At 36.9% G+C, this 17,898-nt stretch overlaps 1 protein-coding gene across 3 annotated transcripts in view; it reads left to right on the top strand.

The window, feature by feature from the left end:
- Positions 1 to 6,131: 6,131 nt before the first annotated feature.
- The window catches only part of LOC108978366 (GTPase-activating protein), a 38,279-nt gene continuing 26,512 nt past the window's right edge, over positions 6,132 to 17,898 (top strand). For all 3 annotated transcript variants that reach the window (XM_018948611.1, XM_018948610.1, XM_018948609.1), the window contains exons 1-2: positions 6,132 to 6,284; positions 7,911 to 8,268. In XM_018948611.1, coding sequence (XP_018804156.1) covers positions 8,139 to 8,268 — 130 coding nt within the window. In that variant the 5' untranslated portion in view covers positions 6,132 to 6,284; positions 7,911 to 8,138. The remainder of the gene's footprint in view (positions 6,285 to 7,910; positions 8,269 to 17,898) is intronic.

The following is a 17,898-nucleotide window of genomic DNA, read 5'->3' as shown; positions in this document are numbered from 1 at the left end:
CCTACCAAACAATCAATTTGGTGCTTCCCACGTTCGTTACGTTTCGCTGCGTTGATGGTTCCGATGGCTGAGGCTTTGTGGCTGGTGGACTGCTTAACTACCGGACTGTTGGCATACGCAATAATAAAAACAGAAAGCAGCAACAAAGAGCGAAGACCGGAACATTTTCACGCCACATGTCGAGTTCATGGAAAATAAATAGGAAAAGTCGTACCCCCAATTCGTATAATGATTTACTTGAAGAAATTTAAACAGAAAATTGTGAAAGAATAACTTAAAACAAGTAAGGAAGGACCAAGTTCGGGTGTCACCGAACATTTTATACTCTCGCATGATAAAGTGATAATCGAGTTTTCAGGCGTGGTTGTAAACCGATTTCACCCATATTTGGCACATGTCATCAGGGTGTTAAGAAAATATTATATACCGAATTTCATTGTAATCGGTGGAGTAGTTCCTAAGATATGGTTTATGGTCCATAAGTGCGCGACGCCACGCCCATTTTCAATTTAAAAAAAAGCCTGGATGCAGCTTTCTTCAGACATTTCTTCCGTAAAATTTAATGTTTCTGACGTTTTTCGTTAGTCGGTTAACGCACTTTTAGTGATTTTCAACATAACCTTTGCATGGGAGGTGGGCGTGGTTATTATCCGATTTCTTCCATTTTTGAACTGTATATGGAAATGCCTAAAAGAAACGACTCTATAGAGTTTGGTTGACATAGCTATAGCAGTTTCCGAGATATGTATAAAAAAGTTAGTAGGGTGCGGGGCCACGGCCACTTTTCCAAAAAAATTACGTCCAAATATGCCCCTCCCTAGTGCGATCCCTTGTGCCAAATTTCACTTTAATATCTTTATTTTTGGCTTAGTTATGACACTTTATAGGTTTTCGGTTTTCGCCATTTTGTGGGCGTGGCAGTGGGCCGATTTTGCCCATCTTCGAACTTAACCTTCTTATGGAGCCAAGAAATACGTGTACCAAGTTTCACCACTGTCTCTTATACACATCTAGATGTGTATATCAACTCTACTGTCACCCTGATCACTTTGGCATATATAACCCTATATCTGACTCTTTTAGTTTTAGGACTTACAAACAACCGTTATGTGAACAAAACTATAATACTCTCTTTAGCAACTTTGTTGCGAGAGTATAAAAAGTCACTTGTAGCGGCAGCGATGTTGACCAGCATGAAACCGCAGCAAATGCAAACAGTGAGCAAACAAATTGTTGAGAATTTTACTTTATTGTCAAATTTTGTAGAATGGAAATATATAATATTTAGTGGGCTGGAAGAAATTATTGGGCAAATTTACCTCCACCGACATATTTTAATTCGTGTTAAGAGCACGACAAAAACACCTGTGGACCATCTGCCAACAATGAATATCGACATAACTACATATATTTGAGCGAGTCAGCTTCAAGGCTTTAATGATGCTAAACTGACTGTAAAGTCATTGAAACAGTCTACAAAAATGTACCTCTTAGAATGTTCCGAAATAAAAGTTTTCGACGTCACTTTCTTAACTAGTATATTCTAAAACGAACATGTCAAGAAAAGCTACAAGAGCGTTCCGATAAGTTCATTGACTCAGCGATCGAAGGGATCACTTTCGGAAGTAGTCGCCTCCTGACAAACTTTTAGTCGATTTCGATTTTAAGCGGCCGTGATAACACATTTCAGCAGTTCCGAAGTGGTTTGCGCGGCGTTTTGTGACCGTCGTTAAAACATGGACACACTCTTGCATACTAAAGACAAAAAACTATCGAAAAAATTTGGCTCGAAAAAGACCAGTGGCCAGTGTTTTTTAGGATTCAAAAGGTGTAATCTTCATCAACTACTTGTAAAAGGACAGCTCACGTATATTTCGACAGAGAATGTTTTCCTGATAGTTTGACCCTTACACCACTTGTCTACAATATTTTTACTATCATCTACAATACAGAATTACAAAAATGTCAGAGATCAGAGTTGAAAAATTATTGTAAAATAGTGTAGACACATACCATCGATTTCAATCTGCGAAAAGGAACGGCCTTTATGCCGCTATGTGTGAATTTAGTATCGCCGCAAAACCAATACGTCTGTGTAAACTGATGTTGAGCAATACCTGAAGCTCTTTCAGAATATGTAAGCACATCTCCGAGCCGTCCGATACCAAACGCGGTTTCAGACAAGGCGACTTCCTATCGTACGACTTCTTAAATCTATTGTTGAAGAAAATAATTTGAGCTTCAGATCCGAATACAGAGACATTAGTTCTACATTCTCCAGGTTGGACAAAGAAGCGAAGCAAACAGGGTCAGGTTGTGAGCGAGGGCTGTCATCAAATAAACAGTCGTCGTACTCATTGCCTCCCACGTCACTGCTGACGATCATCACTTCGAAATGGTATATAATTTTGTCTATCTTGGAACCGGTATTAACACCAACGTCAGAATAATGCAGAATAACTCTTGCCAACAGATGGTACTTCGGACTGAGTAGCCAATTAAGAAGTAAAGTGCTCACTCGACAAACAAAGACCTAACTCTACAAGTACTTAATCATCGTCGTCCTGCCATATGGTACAAAGGTATGGGTGATAACAACATGTGATTAGTAGAGGTTACGAGTTTTCGAGAGAATAGTTATGCGGAAGATTTATGGTCCTTTGCGTTTCGACAACGGATTAAGAGACAACGGCTACGACTCATGCTGCCAGAATGGATGAAAACAGTCTAGCTCTTAGAGTATTCGACGCAGTACCCGCCAGGGCAAAGAGAGGAAGAGAAAGACCTCCACTCCGTTGGAAAGACCAATCTCGTGGTAAACGTGGCTATAACGCGTAAACGGTATCTACGCTTGTAAAGAACCAGAAAATCCGCTTGCAAGAGCCGCCTGATGGATTCGGGAACTGAAAACATAGAACTTAAAAGAGGGAATTCCAATATTATAGCAACAATCTGTTTTCTCCTGTAAATAGAAGGCGTTATTTGAAAAATAAACTTCTTGTGCATAGCAATATTGAACACTGTAATCGGCTACACCGATACGTCGGCATGCGGTGCCAAGTAGTGCCACACCGCACTTGCACCTAACAAAACTCTGTGAAATTCACTCATTCCAGTCCGACCACTTGTGCGACACCAAACGACAGCTAAGCGTGCTTCCCACTAGGCCACTTAAACAACAACTGACTGGCGACCCAAGCACCTAGCTGCCTACAAATCAACAAACACACATACATACATACACAGCTGCGGGCTTACTCTAAATTCCTTCACATTTCCATTTACATTTCCACATGGTAACTTTTCACTTCCTCAACTCCCACGTCTTCGAGGGGTAGCTCGTCTTTACACTCGCACATCCGACCGAATGACGTGTGTATGTACATACATATGTATATGTACTTGTATATGCAACACATTGGTTTTATTTATATTTAATTATTCTGGTGTTGCATGTTGCTAGCCAAGCAGCTGTACAATAACAGCGCAAACAATACGCGCGTCAAGAACAAGCAAAAGCAAGTTTACAATTTCATTCATAAATTGTATTGGCGTCAGTAGGCGAAGGCTGACGAACGAACGACGCAGCAAGCAAAGTGAATATGTACTGTGTAATGGGCAATGGGCAATCAGATCGGTGGTATTGAAGTTAAAAACATCATTAGCATGTTGCTGAAGCGTCAATATGGACCTCACCATTTGTCAATCAGCATCAATACAATTTGGTTTGCCAGTTACACTCATTACACTGCGCTGCCCATTGATATCACGCGTGATACCGCAGCAGCCGTGATTAGTCGTTGCCATTTGTCGTGTTCTTGCTGTTCTGAACGTTTGTGGCTAGGTGTGTGTTCTGGTGTTGCGACACCGTCAGAAAAGATGTGGTCTTTGTGGCATTCGAGTGATTGGCGGTGGCGCTACTTATACAAACGTTTGTGTGTAGGTAGATAAAAACAAACCCACACACATTTCAATCACCTCATAACTCAGCCACTCGAGGAACTACGCCCGCGTACGCGACGAGGGTACAAAGTGCTTGGACGTATTTATTTACTTGCCGCATATTATTGACAGCACTTGACCGGAAGATGGCAACTTGCCGTTGCCTGCGTGTGTTCTTAGATGATTTCACAATGTAAATATTAGGAATCGAGATCCATAAACAAGTGTATGTATGTATAAATAATAATGTGTATGGTATATATAATATATTTTGTAAGCGAACTTTACCGAAATAGCAAGAGATCCACATGCGTGATATGTGATTAAAGATAAATGTGCCAAAATTTGTTGCGATGATCTAAAACCTTTCTACCGGAAATTTTTTTCATAGCTACTCTGGAACCATTGCCATCTATAATAACTAATATGTTTATACCCTAAACATGCTATATTAAAACGTCAAGAGGGCCGTAAAACGTCTGCCTGTCCGTGTATTCTTCTTTACTGGCGTAGAAACCGCTTACGCGGTTATTGCAGAGTTAACAACAGCGCGCCAGTCGTTTCTTCTTTTCGATAGGTGGCGCCAATTGCAGACTCCAAGCAAAGCCAGGTCCTACTCCCTTCGGTTCTTCCTACGGAGTGGAGATCTTCCTCTTCCTCTGCTTCCCACGGCGGGTACTGCGTTGAATACTTTCAGAGCTGGAGTGTTTTCGTCCATCCGCACAACATGATCTAGCCAGCGTAGCCGTTGTCTTTTAATTCGCTGAACTATGTCAATGTCGTCGTATATCTCGTACAGCTCATCGTTCCATCGAATGCGATATTCGCCGTGGCCAACGCGCAAAGGACCATAAATCTTTCGCAGAACWTTTCTCTCGAAAACTCGCAACGTCGACTCATCCGTTGTTGACATCGTCCAAGCCTCTGCACCATATAGCAGGACGGGAATTATGAGTGACTTATAGAGTTTGGTTTTTGTTTGTCGAGAGAGGAGGTCGTTCCAAGATAGACGAAATTATCTACAACTTCAAAGCTATGACTGTCAACAGTGACGTGAGTGCCAAGTCGCGAGAGCGACGACTGTTTGTTTGATGACAGGAGATATTTCGTCTTGCCCTCGTTCACTGCCAGACCCATTTGTGTTGCTTCCTTGTCCAGTCTGGAGAAAGTGGAACTAACGGCGCGGGTGTTGAGGCCGATGATATCAATATCATCGGCATACACCAGCAGCTGTACACTCTTATAGAATACGGTACCTTCTCCATTTAGTTCTGCAGCTCGAACTATTTTCTCCAGAAGCAGGTTGAAAAAGTCGCACAATAAGGAATCGCCTTGTCTGAAACCTCGTTTGGTATCGAACGACTCGGAGAGCTAAATTTTTACTCAAGTTATCGCTCGCACGGACAGGCAGTCACTCGAAATTTTAACTCGTTTTGTCGACTTCACCATTTATACGTAGGTTGCCTTTATTATTTCGGGATCCGAGAAAAAATATATATGTATATTTTAACTGTCGAAAATAGCTTAATTGTTTTAAAAATATTGTCCATTAAAATCTATACATTATTGCATGCGTTTGAAACAATTATCGAATTGTTGTTATTTTGCCACTCTGATTAAGGCATCTCTAAAACATGCATTCTGAACACATCAACCGCCTCTTCAGGTGTCGAGAAACGTTGACCTCTTATTTTAATTTTTACGACCGGAATAAAAAGAAGTCATTCTGTACCAAGATGGCTCTTCAAATCGATGTTTTGAGTCCACAATAATGCAGTTTTCAGTCAATGTATTGTATTTTACCTGTATTATACCTGTAAGTTTCCAAATGGCAATACCACCAGTGTTGCCAATTACTGAAATATAAATATATGTATATAACTCTGTATCTATCACAATTGGCTTTAGGCGATACCAACAATACCATTATACTCGGTGTAACATGTTACGAAAGTATAAAAAACAGTGAACTCTCTTATGTTTCATAGTACAAACACTTCATTATTGAAAAGCAGGGTTGCACTACAAGTAATTCAAATTCCAAGTTAATACTACAACCCTGTACTGAGCACCACAGTCAACTCTGCTTGCTTGCAAACAACAACAAAGCTGTTTTCGTTGTTCGGCAATCAACTTCAACTCGCTATACAGTGGCCGTAAACGAAAAATAGTAGCAAAGAAATCGTCCATCGTATTGGTTGTTCATCCGGTAGTGTCGCAGCTCGTAATTCTTGCGCACACTTGTATTAGCTGCTTTTTCACTGCGGGTAGAAGTTTTGCGGTTGAATGAAACTTGTGCAGCAGCAAAGTTCCCCGCCGACTCCGATTTCGCCGTTTTGCTTGTACGTACATACAATCAGATGTGTATTTTCTGGTTCTATGTGAAAAGTAGACCACACTGCAGACACCGGAAGTGATATTTTTTTTATTGACAAAATCGAATTTCTTCAAATGAAAAGTGTAATAATTCGCTAAAAAAGATATGAATTTATTTGTTGAATACATAAAATATATTACACCGATATATATGGTAATGAATAAACAAATCAATTGGTGCAATACTCGTTTAATTATTTCCAAATTGTCGGTAATAAATGTATTCAAAGTGATATAAACTAATTGAACCGTGACTCGCCAATCAAGTGAAAATTAAAAAAAGATGCCGAAAAAACTAAAAATGTAATTTTATATGCGTACATACATATGTATTGAGATAAGAGTAATCAAAACTATTCGCGTTTGGGCTTTATGACCTACGCAATTTTATGGCAAATGTACTTTCCAAACCCGCTAATTTTCTGTCCAAAATACCGATCAATGACATTCCACAGCATTACGGCTTTAAGTCAGTTCATTCACAAATTTGACTTCTTTGGCAAAATGCAAATATACACATATACATAATGAGTACATAATACGTATGTGCATATGCACAGCTAATGACAACGGCTACAACAAAACACCATAGATAGCTGGAGCGACGGCAACGACTACGCACAATTTCCGAAGTGCCGAAAATACCAGCAGCAAATACCCACGTCCATATGTACAACACGTATTTATTTATATACCGACATATATATGTACACGCTTGCTTGTGCACGCATTATGCATAAGCAGATATATACATATACATATGCATTTGTGTGTAAATGAAATATCATCCCAAAAACCTGAGCAAAACCAAAGCAGATTTTTATGAATGAACTCAAATTTCCCATTTCCTCTGTGACGCACCCCGAGTACCAATGCGCTCGTGTAGTATCTATGCAAACAAGCATGACGAACTCGTTAATGCGCCCTCTCGCTCTTGCCAAAGTGCGGTTTCTGGTTGGACAACAAAAAATATATGAAGACGTTTGTACGCGCCTAACAGAAAATTTTACAGAGCTCTGTTATTTTTAAGTGTCACCTAAAATCTTTCTGCGCTTTCCTGTAATCGGTAAAAAGGATTTCCTCTTCAATTCCAACTTTTCGTCGTTTCGTTTGGTGCAGGCGTTAATTTCTCACCTGTCCATAGATTGATTTCGTTTCCAAACTGTTTCATACTAATTGGATTCTTATGCACACTGAAGTGCAGACAATTATCGGACAGGAAATTCATGTTAAACTACTTTTAGAAAAATGCCCATTAAAAATATATAAAATAAAAATATTATTAATAAAAATAAAGTTTTATAATTTTCCATTAAATGGTTGTGCTTTGAAGAGTTTCCAAAAACTTTACGGAATAATTATGATCTAAAAGTAAAGTGAAAAAATTAAACTACATCTGTTCTTAAAACTCACTTTTTAATTGTTAAACCAGTTCTAATATTAAAAAAATTGTGTTGTAGTAAAATGTGGAACTATTGCTATGAAGATTGTGTTAAAAAATTTTATGAAAATTTTGCGTTGTTATAAATTATATAGGCTTTTAAACAATTAATTTTTTTTTATGTTAACCTATGTAATTTGTTAAATTTCAGGTAAAAAGTGTCCGCAAGTAATGTGGACCAAGAAAGCAACGAGCAGTTATTTGAATCCAAATGTTTTAAATCAAATTATATCGCTTATTTCAACAAATTGTGCTATCCGCTTGTGTTATTAATGCATTAAATAAATAGAAAACAACGGCAACACTAAAGCACTAAAGTGTAGTGAAATTTCCCTCGTGTAACGAACACGATATTGTACGGAACTGGAGAATTAACGAAATGCATCTGAAAAAGAAATACGAGGAAAGAGACGACCACAGTATGGAACATACAAGCATTAGTTATGGATCCAACATGGCCGATAATACACGCGAAGTACGAATTGAAGAGCAATTAAAAGTGAAAATTGGTATGTAAATTAGTGCAAATTACTATTTAATTATAAGAACAAGTGCGATTCGATTTCGGTTGTTCTCACCCTTGTAAAATATTAGCATTTACATGGGGTTTTTGGTGGGATTTTGTGTGTGCATTGGAATGTTGTTGCTCTTCGCTAATGATGCGCGCTATTTGTGTATGTGTGAGCTTGTGCGTTTTTACTTTCTAGCTTAAAACAATGATTATTGTGTAAAATGAAACACTGCAATCTCATGCTGGATTTTATAAACTATTTTCATATTTTCTGTAATTAAAATTAATTAAAAAGTGTAATTTAAAGTGTTGTTATACTGCATAAACAATGGAAACATGTATATATACCGAATTTGGCGGTGAAGTTTGAGTGTAAAATACTGACAAAATATTCAAGATTTGAATACCATCATAGCTATAAATGAATAAGATATAAACTGTGTCGGTAAATCACATATATATTTATTTCTTTTTCTCTTGCATTGAATTCCCATTTGTTGATTTCCTTCATACATGCACACACACGCTATGTTTTTATGACAATTGGTATGGTGTTGATTGAAAACGCGTTGAAACTGGAACAACAATGAATGCCTATACAAATGCAGCTGCTTTTTACCAGCTGCCGACACAGAAGTGCTATATCTGTTTGCTTGGTGCTTTTATATTTCCCTCTACGTCCCTTTATGAATGAATTTTCTGTGCATGCGCTGGAATTGCGCAGGGCTACTGCCTGAAGTTGTGTGTGAGTGTGTTTGTGAACACTTGTGTTGTTGGTGTTGTTATCATTTTATATGTGGGTTTCATGAATGGACGGAATGTTATGGTAAAGTGAACGCACAGCGCTGATCCGACAAGTAGGTAGGTGAATTGAACGCGATTAAGAGTATTCCTTTTCGACATATATACATATTTTACAGGTATTTGTTTAATCTGTTGCCTACGATTTGGAATATAAATTCCTCGTTCGCGGTTAATATATGTATAAAGGCTAATAGAGATTGACTAGATTAATAATATTTAGTTTAGGCCTATATCAGATTTTATTTTTTGAAATTTACCTGGAATTTAGAAAAGCATCCCCCGATTAGAGCGTTAATATTGGTATGTACGGATAGAGGAGGTTCTCTACTGTTATATTCATTAATTCGGTTCTACACATTAATTTGTATTAATTAGTGCAATGCTAATTTTAATTATATAATTAAGGTTCGTTGTGTAGTTAGTGTTAATTTTTTCAGTCCAGATATTGGTCAGATCGGATCATTATAGCATATAGCTACCATACAAACAGCGATAGGAATTAAGTTCTTGCAAATAATATTTTGTACATACATACATATATAGCTTCCTTGCAACCGCAATTAAATTTCTAAATTTTTATATACAGTAGCGGACAAAACATTTGTAAAAACAGTAAGGTCCTGTTGTTGTTTTAACGGATATTTAATCCCCGTCAAGATGATAAGGATTATCTAGGTGGTTGTCCACTCCATCTAACGGGAAGGCCAAAAAACGTGCCGTTTCGATGGTTTCGGACCAAAGCGAAACGGGTGTCAGATGAGATATTGGTTGGGCATGCAAAGAGGTGGCCAGTGTCATGCGGAGACTCTGCACGCAGGACAGATGTATGTATGTATGTTGGATATTAGGGTGGGTCGATTCCGGACTTTTTTCGATTCGGATTTTCTAATAGTGCGAAAAAGTTGCCTTAGTACTTCCTGATTCCGATGCAACTTTTTGTTTTGAGATCGGATTGCATCTTCAACCCCAACTCCGGCCTTGATATTTCGGAAATTCGCCTAAAATCGTGAAATTGTCTACCTAGCACCTGAAATACGCATCCCATGGCAAAATGTATAAAACAAAAGTTATTTGTCACGTCATTTGCTACCGAAATGGTATATGGTATATGCCGTAGGACGAACCGTTCCCGAGATACGACCGAAAATGCGGCGCGCCACATCGCAAGGTGAAAATCGGTTTGCGGCCACACTTCTTGACGTTGATTTCGCCGAGTGCTATCACTTATATTCTCTCAACAGAACACTGAACACTGTATCTAAATTTAAAACACAGAAACAGGACATCTTTGGCATATATCCGTACAATCTCTCTGATTTGCAGTTACCTACTTACCAGGATGTTCTTTCGTATTATCAGTTTGAAAGATCTCGTATAGGGCGACTCCGAGGCCACAACTATAAACCTAGGAGTAAAGAGGTTACAGAAATAGTTGCAAAAAAGGTTGAAAATRCTTTCAAAAAGTCATCTATTCCGATAGTTTCACACACCAGAGTTGTACAAATGCTCACCACATACCATAAGAAATTTCTGACTCTTAAACCAATGTTTTTAAGGAACCCAATAAGTTTGAGCTCTAAAAGAGACGACTTTGTCTCTTCTGCCGGAAAATTATTTGACATCGCTGCTTGTAAATGCATTTATTWTTCTTCTTGCACTTGTCCAAAGGAAAGGAAAGTTCCTATCAATGAACAACCAKTTCTCTTGGACCAGAGAACCAGAAGAATTGGTCGCATTGGAAGTGTTGATCTACCTGAAACAAAAAAGATTACAAGATTGCAGATAAAGAACGTAGAGAAAAGCTTTCAAAACGTCATTCAACATCAACACTTACGAGAAAAGTGTCAGCTAGAACACGTGACCATTCAGATCAGCCAGACGACAACAATGTAGGTGTGTCGCACATGCATTCTTCCAAAAACGATGCTGATGATGAATTTTCTCTTCTATCCTCTAAAACCAAACAAAACACACTAGTATTAGAACACACTGCTTTAGCTGCCCAAAGATTTGGAGTAAGTGGTAGAGCAGCGGTCTTGATTGTTTCATCTGCTTTTCTGGATGCCAAAAAAACAGGTTTGATAACAGAGGATCAGGCTAGCTTTGTCACTGACAAATGCAAGATTAGTCGGACAAAAAAAAAGTGTTGGAGTTAAGCTCCRAAGTATTGACTCTGTATATGGGCTGTATTTTGACGGCCGCAAAGACAACACACTTACACAAGTCAGCGAAGGTGAAAAGTACTACCGTGACACTGTCAAAGAGGAACATATTTGTCTTATAGCGGAACCTGGTTGTCATTACTTTGGCCACGTCACCTCTCGTTCCAGGTCAGCTGAGGATGAGACGCAAGCTATATTGCAACATTTACAAGACAATTCAGTTGATGTGGAACATCTAGAAGTTGTCGGTGCTGATGCACCAACACGAACACAGGTTGGAAAGGTGGAATCATTCGAAAACTAGAAGAAAKAATAGGTAGGCCATTACAGTGGGTTGTTTGTCTTCTACATTTCAACGAACTTCCATTTCGTGCTCTTTTCGAACACATAGATGGTGTCTCAAAGAGTCCAAATACATTCTCTGGCGACATAGGCTCCCTAATTGTGAGAAGTTGCCTGTTGTAAAATTTGAAAGTTTTCCATCCTGCCAATTACCTTCTGAGGTTATTAATCCGACCCAAGCTTATCTCTATAAAATATCAGAAGCTGTTATTTCCGGTCAATGTTCCTCAGATTTAGCGTCGATACATCCAGGTAACATGTGCAAATCTCGCTGGCTCACCTGCGCAAATAGAATTCTAAAATTATATATTTCTACTGACAAACCAACAAAGGAAATAAAGATTTTGGTCAAGTACATATTTATAGTTTACTCACCTTTGTGGTTCTCAATAAGTTCAACAATTCAATCAAAGATGGCTCGCGCCATCTCTAAGCTGCAATTCAAAGGTCGAGATACTTACCTGCTAAACTGCGCAAGGTTGTCGATTCATCCATTCAACAGAATGCTTTCTTTGCTCTTCCAGAAAACATTGTCCTTAGTATGATGACTGACGAACGGATAGAAGTCAGAAAGTTGGCCCTTGACCGTCTTCTGGCAGCCAGAGAAGCAGAGTCTGACACTGTAAATGGGAGGGTTAGATGTAATAAAGTGCCAAAGCTGAATTTCAAAGCTAATAATTATTACGATATGATTAACTGGAAGACTATTACCTTGACTGTTCCACCAGTTCTTTGTTCAGTTTCTAACGAAGAACTCGTAAAAGGGCTGTCGGGTGACACTGCAGAGGTATGGAAATTTAGTGAATTCCCCTCTCACACCGTGGCAGTCGAGAGAATCGTCAAACTGGTGACAAAGGCATCTTCTAAAGTTATTGGCCCCCAATCTCGTGATCGTTTTATACGCTCTACACTGAAATCTAGGCAATAAGTGCAAAAGTTTAGTACAAAATCTGATTTTATCAATAAATTTGACACAGATTCAGACTAAAACAAGCCTGRMATRTGGTTGGWTGGTTGGGTTGGGCTTGGGAGGAACCCGAAGAGCAGCCACCACCACGCGGTGGATTCTGGGTGACCAATACAGGTTAGCTGAGAGCTGCAACAATTTTCACCTTGCGATGTGGCGCACCGCATTTTCGCTCGTATCGCGGGAATGGTTCATCCTACGGCCATGATCACATATGCCATTTCGGTAGCAAATGACGTGACAAATAACTTTTGTTTTATACATTTTGCCATGAGATGCGTATTTCAGGCGCTAGGTAGACAATTTCACGATTTTAGGCAAATTTCCGAAATTTCAAGGGCGGAGTTGGGGTTGAAGATGCAATCCGATCTCAAAACAAAAATCAGGAAGTACTAAGGCAACTTTTCCGCACTATTAGAAATCCCGAATCGAAAAAGTCCGGAATCGACCCACCCTATTGGATATGTCGGGTGTATTCTGACATAAGTACTTATACCTATTTTCATGACTTCTTTGGAGGGAGGTTTTTTATAGGAAGATAAAAATAAATTATCTTGAATATTTAGAACATTTTTATTTACTACATATTGAAAATATAAAAAAAAAAATTATTTGAATAAATTTAATTCTTTATTCCTATTATTACTGTCACTCGAAATTGGAACCTCCAAAAAAAATGCAAGTGGGTGGCCGACTTCGGCTATTGATGTTATCTGAAATCAAATATTTTTGATTATTCTTATTCTAAGGACATGTCATTATGGTCGGAACTACTGAAGTCCTTTTATTTTAGCAATGAAAGGGTTGTAACATAAAAAGTGAGGGGTGACAAAAATTCTTGTTAGAACCGACGAATTCCTTCGTAGTTGTTTGGTCGAATGAAACGATTGCGTGGAAAACTTTCTTTTTCTTTGGTAGGGAGTGATGGCACGTGTTACGTTCGTTGTCTGCAAAACAAATATTTTAGGAGCATATTTGCACATGCTGAAAGGGAAATGATCCTTAATGGGGTAGCCTGCTTTAAAAGCTTCAAAAAAATCGAATTATTTTTTCTTTTTTTTTTTTTTTTTTGCTTAAATCTCTTTAAAAAATATCTTAGGATATGTCCCCAAAGTTATAGATGGGAATTCGAAATATTTTCGGAGCTAGAAGGGAAATAGTAGTCACCGAACGCAGATATGTATGTATATTAACGCTTGGGCAGAAAGCGCAAATTTTTACGCGCGATTTCTCGGTTATTCATTTTTACGATTTTCCTTAATTGGTGGACAGTATATTAAAAAACTAAATGTCGTATGGAATTGGGGCAAAGTTTATTATCTTTGGCATTAAATTATCTTCGATTTAAACTGAAAAAAACTTAGAAAAGTAAAGTTTGAACATATTTTTAATCAACATAAAGAAATTTTTTTTGTCAAAAACCACTATTTTTCATTTTTTTTTAAATTTGTAAATTTTTACACTTGTTTTTTGGAATTTTCTTAGTTTAACTAGAAGATTAATTATTAAAAAATATGAATCTCTTCGAATTTTTTGTTTCCGGTAGAAATTGTGACCTGCATTCTACCCGCCCCCCGACAAATTCACATGCGAGATGCATCAGGCAATTGCTTCCCAAAGGCACACTATCACAGATTTTGTATCCAAAAAATTTGTGAATGGTGTTTGAATATAATATATAACTATTTCCGCTTTAATCAATTATCAAAAAATCCTTCTCAAAAAATCCCCACAAAATCGATTTCTTGAAGCCTCTAAGCAGGTTCCCCCCTTAAGTGGGTCTTCCATCAGGACAACGAAATAAAGTGGATGTAATAAAGCGATCCCCAGACCTCAACCCCATGGAAAATAAATTTAAAATTGTAAAAAAAAGATTTGATCTCATTAATGTGACAAATGCTCAGTTTTTACAACGAGACTTGGAGACATGAGGGCATATATCTAAAACCTAAGTGGATAACCTTACAGCTTCAATGTCGCGGCGATTTCAATAAGAGTAATGGGTTGGCCTCAAAATACTAAGTTTTTCTTTTGTTTTATTAAAAATAATTTTTCGTTATCTTTGAGTTGCATTGTTTTGTCGTATTGAGTATAGATTTTGTATCGTGTTTTTATTTATACTGTATTATACAAAAAAAAAACTAAAATTTTAATAAATTAAAAGAAAAGTACGAGCATGGCTGAACTTTGTTAAATACTATTTAGAAAAGAAAATAGTACGTTAGAGCGATGAAACTACAAAATATTAACATTGGGAGTGTTTAAAAGATATAACACTTAAAGAATTCTATTACATTTTCTTAAATTCCGAAGAAGCGGCTTACTATGCTATTTCTATATCCAGACCAAAATATGTACACATTTAGAAACTCAATTGTTGTTTTAAAACGAACAATTGAAAAAATGTCATTCTTTTGTACATAAGTTACTTATTCCTCTGTTTATGCTATGCTAATGAAAGAAATCATTTTGTTTCGGGTTTATATTAATGATAATCTATGCTTTATCAATTCAAAAATCAAGGTGTGCTATTTCTCTGTCCAAGACTGTATACATTTTAGGAAAATTTTCAAAGAAAATTATACCATTTAAAAATATGTACATATACATATATGTATAATATGTACATATACATATATGTATAATATTTTTCATTATATTTTTCTCTCACTATAAGCTTTATTTGTCACTCGGTATAACTCATTCACACTCAACATAATAACAGTTTCGTATACATAAATAGCAAACGCGCCTGCTTTACTAACCGCACCACACCCATCTTCGCAAATAAGATTACTTATTTCTACACACGGTTGGTAATAGCGCTTGCCTTGATAAACTATAAGTTCGCTTAGTTGCCAGTTCGTCTATCATATTTGTAACAATAAGGTTTTTATAAGTCTATATGCGTGTATTAAATAGCTACATACGTATATATACACAAATGAATTTCTTTTCTTTGTTATTCAACCCCATAATTTTATGCAAAGTCGCACTTTGTTACTTTCAACTTTTGATTTCCGTTTCTCATCATATGAATTTTTCACGTATGACAGAACCACAACAAACGCATCAAAACGTAGCAAATAAGTAGCCGGCCATAAAAAACGACTAAGAAATTGAACGTGTACTTATGTACATATGTATGTAGGTATGTAGGTATGTAGTGTACCATATATGCAACTATGTATATCGTCTTTAGACTTTTAATGCCGACAAGCTATAGCTTAGGTTTTTACACGCTCCGTCAAGCTTTTTGCTGTCGCTGCATGTATGTACATGTGCCTGTGTAAATTCATAAATATGTATCCTACATATGTTCCATGTTTTTTTTTTTCTTTTCGTTGAGCTTCCTGTCTCATCGCCCTAGTTGCCGTCTTATTGGCTGGCAGCGTTACCTGTTTTCTTATCTGTGCGCATTTCTTGGACCCCAATGCAGAATCAAATATATTCATGTGTATGTATGTATGTACATATGCAAGACTGACCACACAACAGACAATTTTCTGAACTTTTATTATGCTTTGAAGTCACAATGATAAATAAGTTGGCAAAAACTGCTGAAATTAAATAAATTTATTTTAATATTTAATTACTCCAATGAGCGATCTACCCAGAATTTTTCTTTATTAAATTAAATCCCTTGGAAATATATACATAGGGGAATTTTTATCACAATTTTCGTACTGTTTGGTTCTTTGGAATTAAAAAAAAATAAAATATTTCTGCGCAAAAACAAAAATTGCTTTATGTTAGAATAAAATATTCGAAAGTATATGTATAAAAACACGCAAAAGTAAAAGTAATGTGATTATGCAGAATCAAACATAAATTATGTGGCGAAATAATCTAGCGGTATTTGCAAATATCCAAATATGCATACATATGTACATATGCATATTATTTCATGCTAATGGAATGAGGTTAGAATATGGGCAAACTTTTTAGTGAGTCCTTCCAAAAACTGATTGATATAGAGAAATTATACTTTCTGTAGAAATCAAATGAAGAACTGTACTTCCAATTAGGTCATCCTACGATTTGCTTCAAAATTTGAACAGAATCACTCAAGTTTAAAAAAAATTCACATCTGTCTTATTTGGCGGAAATTTTATTAATTAAATATTTTAATAATAAAAAAAAAAGAATATTTTTACAAAATTTTGCGAAAATTTTTAAAGAAAAAAAGGTATTAAAAAATTATACTAATGCAAATTCATCAAGTCTATAAGTTTTTAGGAGGCAATATACGAGTATAATATTAGCCACGTAAAAACTACTCCTAATGAAAAGAAGTTTTTATACTCTGGCAACAAAGTTGCTAAGGAGAGTATTATAGTTTTGTTCACATAACGGTTGTTTGTAAGTTCTAAAACGAAAAGAGTCAGATATAGGGTTATATATACCAAAATGATCAGGGTGACGAGTAGARTTGAAATCCGGATGTCTGTCTGTCCGTCCGACTGTCCGCCCGTGCAAGCTTTAACTTGAGTAAAAATTGAGATATCATGATGAAACTTGATACACGTATTTCTCGGCTCCATAAGAAGGTTAAGTTCGAAGATGGGCAAAATCGGCCTACTGCCACGCCCACAAAATGGCGAAAACCGGAAACCTATAAAGTGTCATAACTAAGCCATAAATAAAGATATTAAAATGAAATTTGGCACAAAGGATCGCATTAGGGAGGGGCATATTTGGACATAATTTTTTTTTGGAAAAGTAGGCGTAGCCCTGCCCCCTACTAAATTTTTGGTACATATCTCAGAAACTACTATAGCTATGTCAACCAAACTCTACAGATTTCAATGAAATTCGGTATATAATATTTTCTTAACACCCTGATCACATGTACGAAATATGGGTGAAATCAGTTCACAACCACGCCTTCTTCCAATATAACGCCATTTTGAATTCCATCTGATGCCTATACATTAAGAACCAATGATGAAAGCGGAATAAAACTTTACACAAATACGGTATTTGAGCTGAGGTCTCCCTTGTCGAAAAATTGTCGTGATCGGACTATAACTTTTCAATCTAACCTAATTTTTCACCGAAAATGTCGGTAATGTAATTCATCATTTTTATACTCTCGCAATATAGTCGCTAATAACGGTATATATCGTCAGATATATGGTTACATATACCAAAGTGATCAGGGTGACGAGTAGAGTTGAAATCCGGATGTCTGTCTATCCGTCCATGCAAGCTGTAACTTGAGTAAAAATTGAGATATCTTGATGAAACTTGTCATGCGAGAATATAAAATGTTCGGTGACCCCCGAACTTAGCCCTTCCTTACTTGTTTATATGCGATATTATAATTGTAATTTTCCATTTAGCAGTCAAA

This window comes from Bactrocera latifrons, unplaced genomic scaffold, assembly GCF_001853355.1.
Source record: "Bactrocera latifrons isolate USDA-ARS-PBARC rearing strain unplaced genomic scaffold, ASM185335v1 scaffold_120, whole genome shotgun sequence".
Classification (NCBI taxonomy): domain Eukaryota; kingdom Metazoa; phylum Arthropoda; class Insecta; order Diptera; family Tephritidae; genus Bactrocera; species Bactrocera latifrons.
This window is presented reverse-complemented; position numbering and strand designations above follow the sequence as displayed.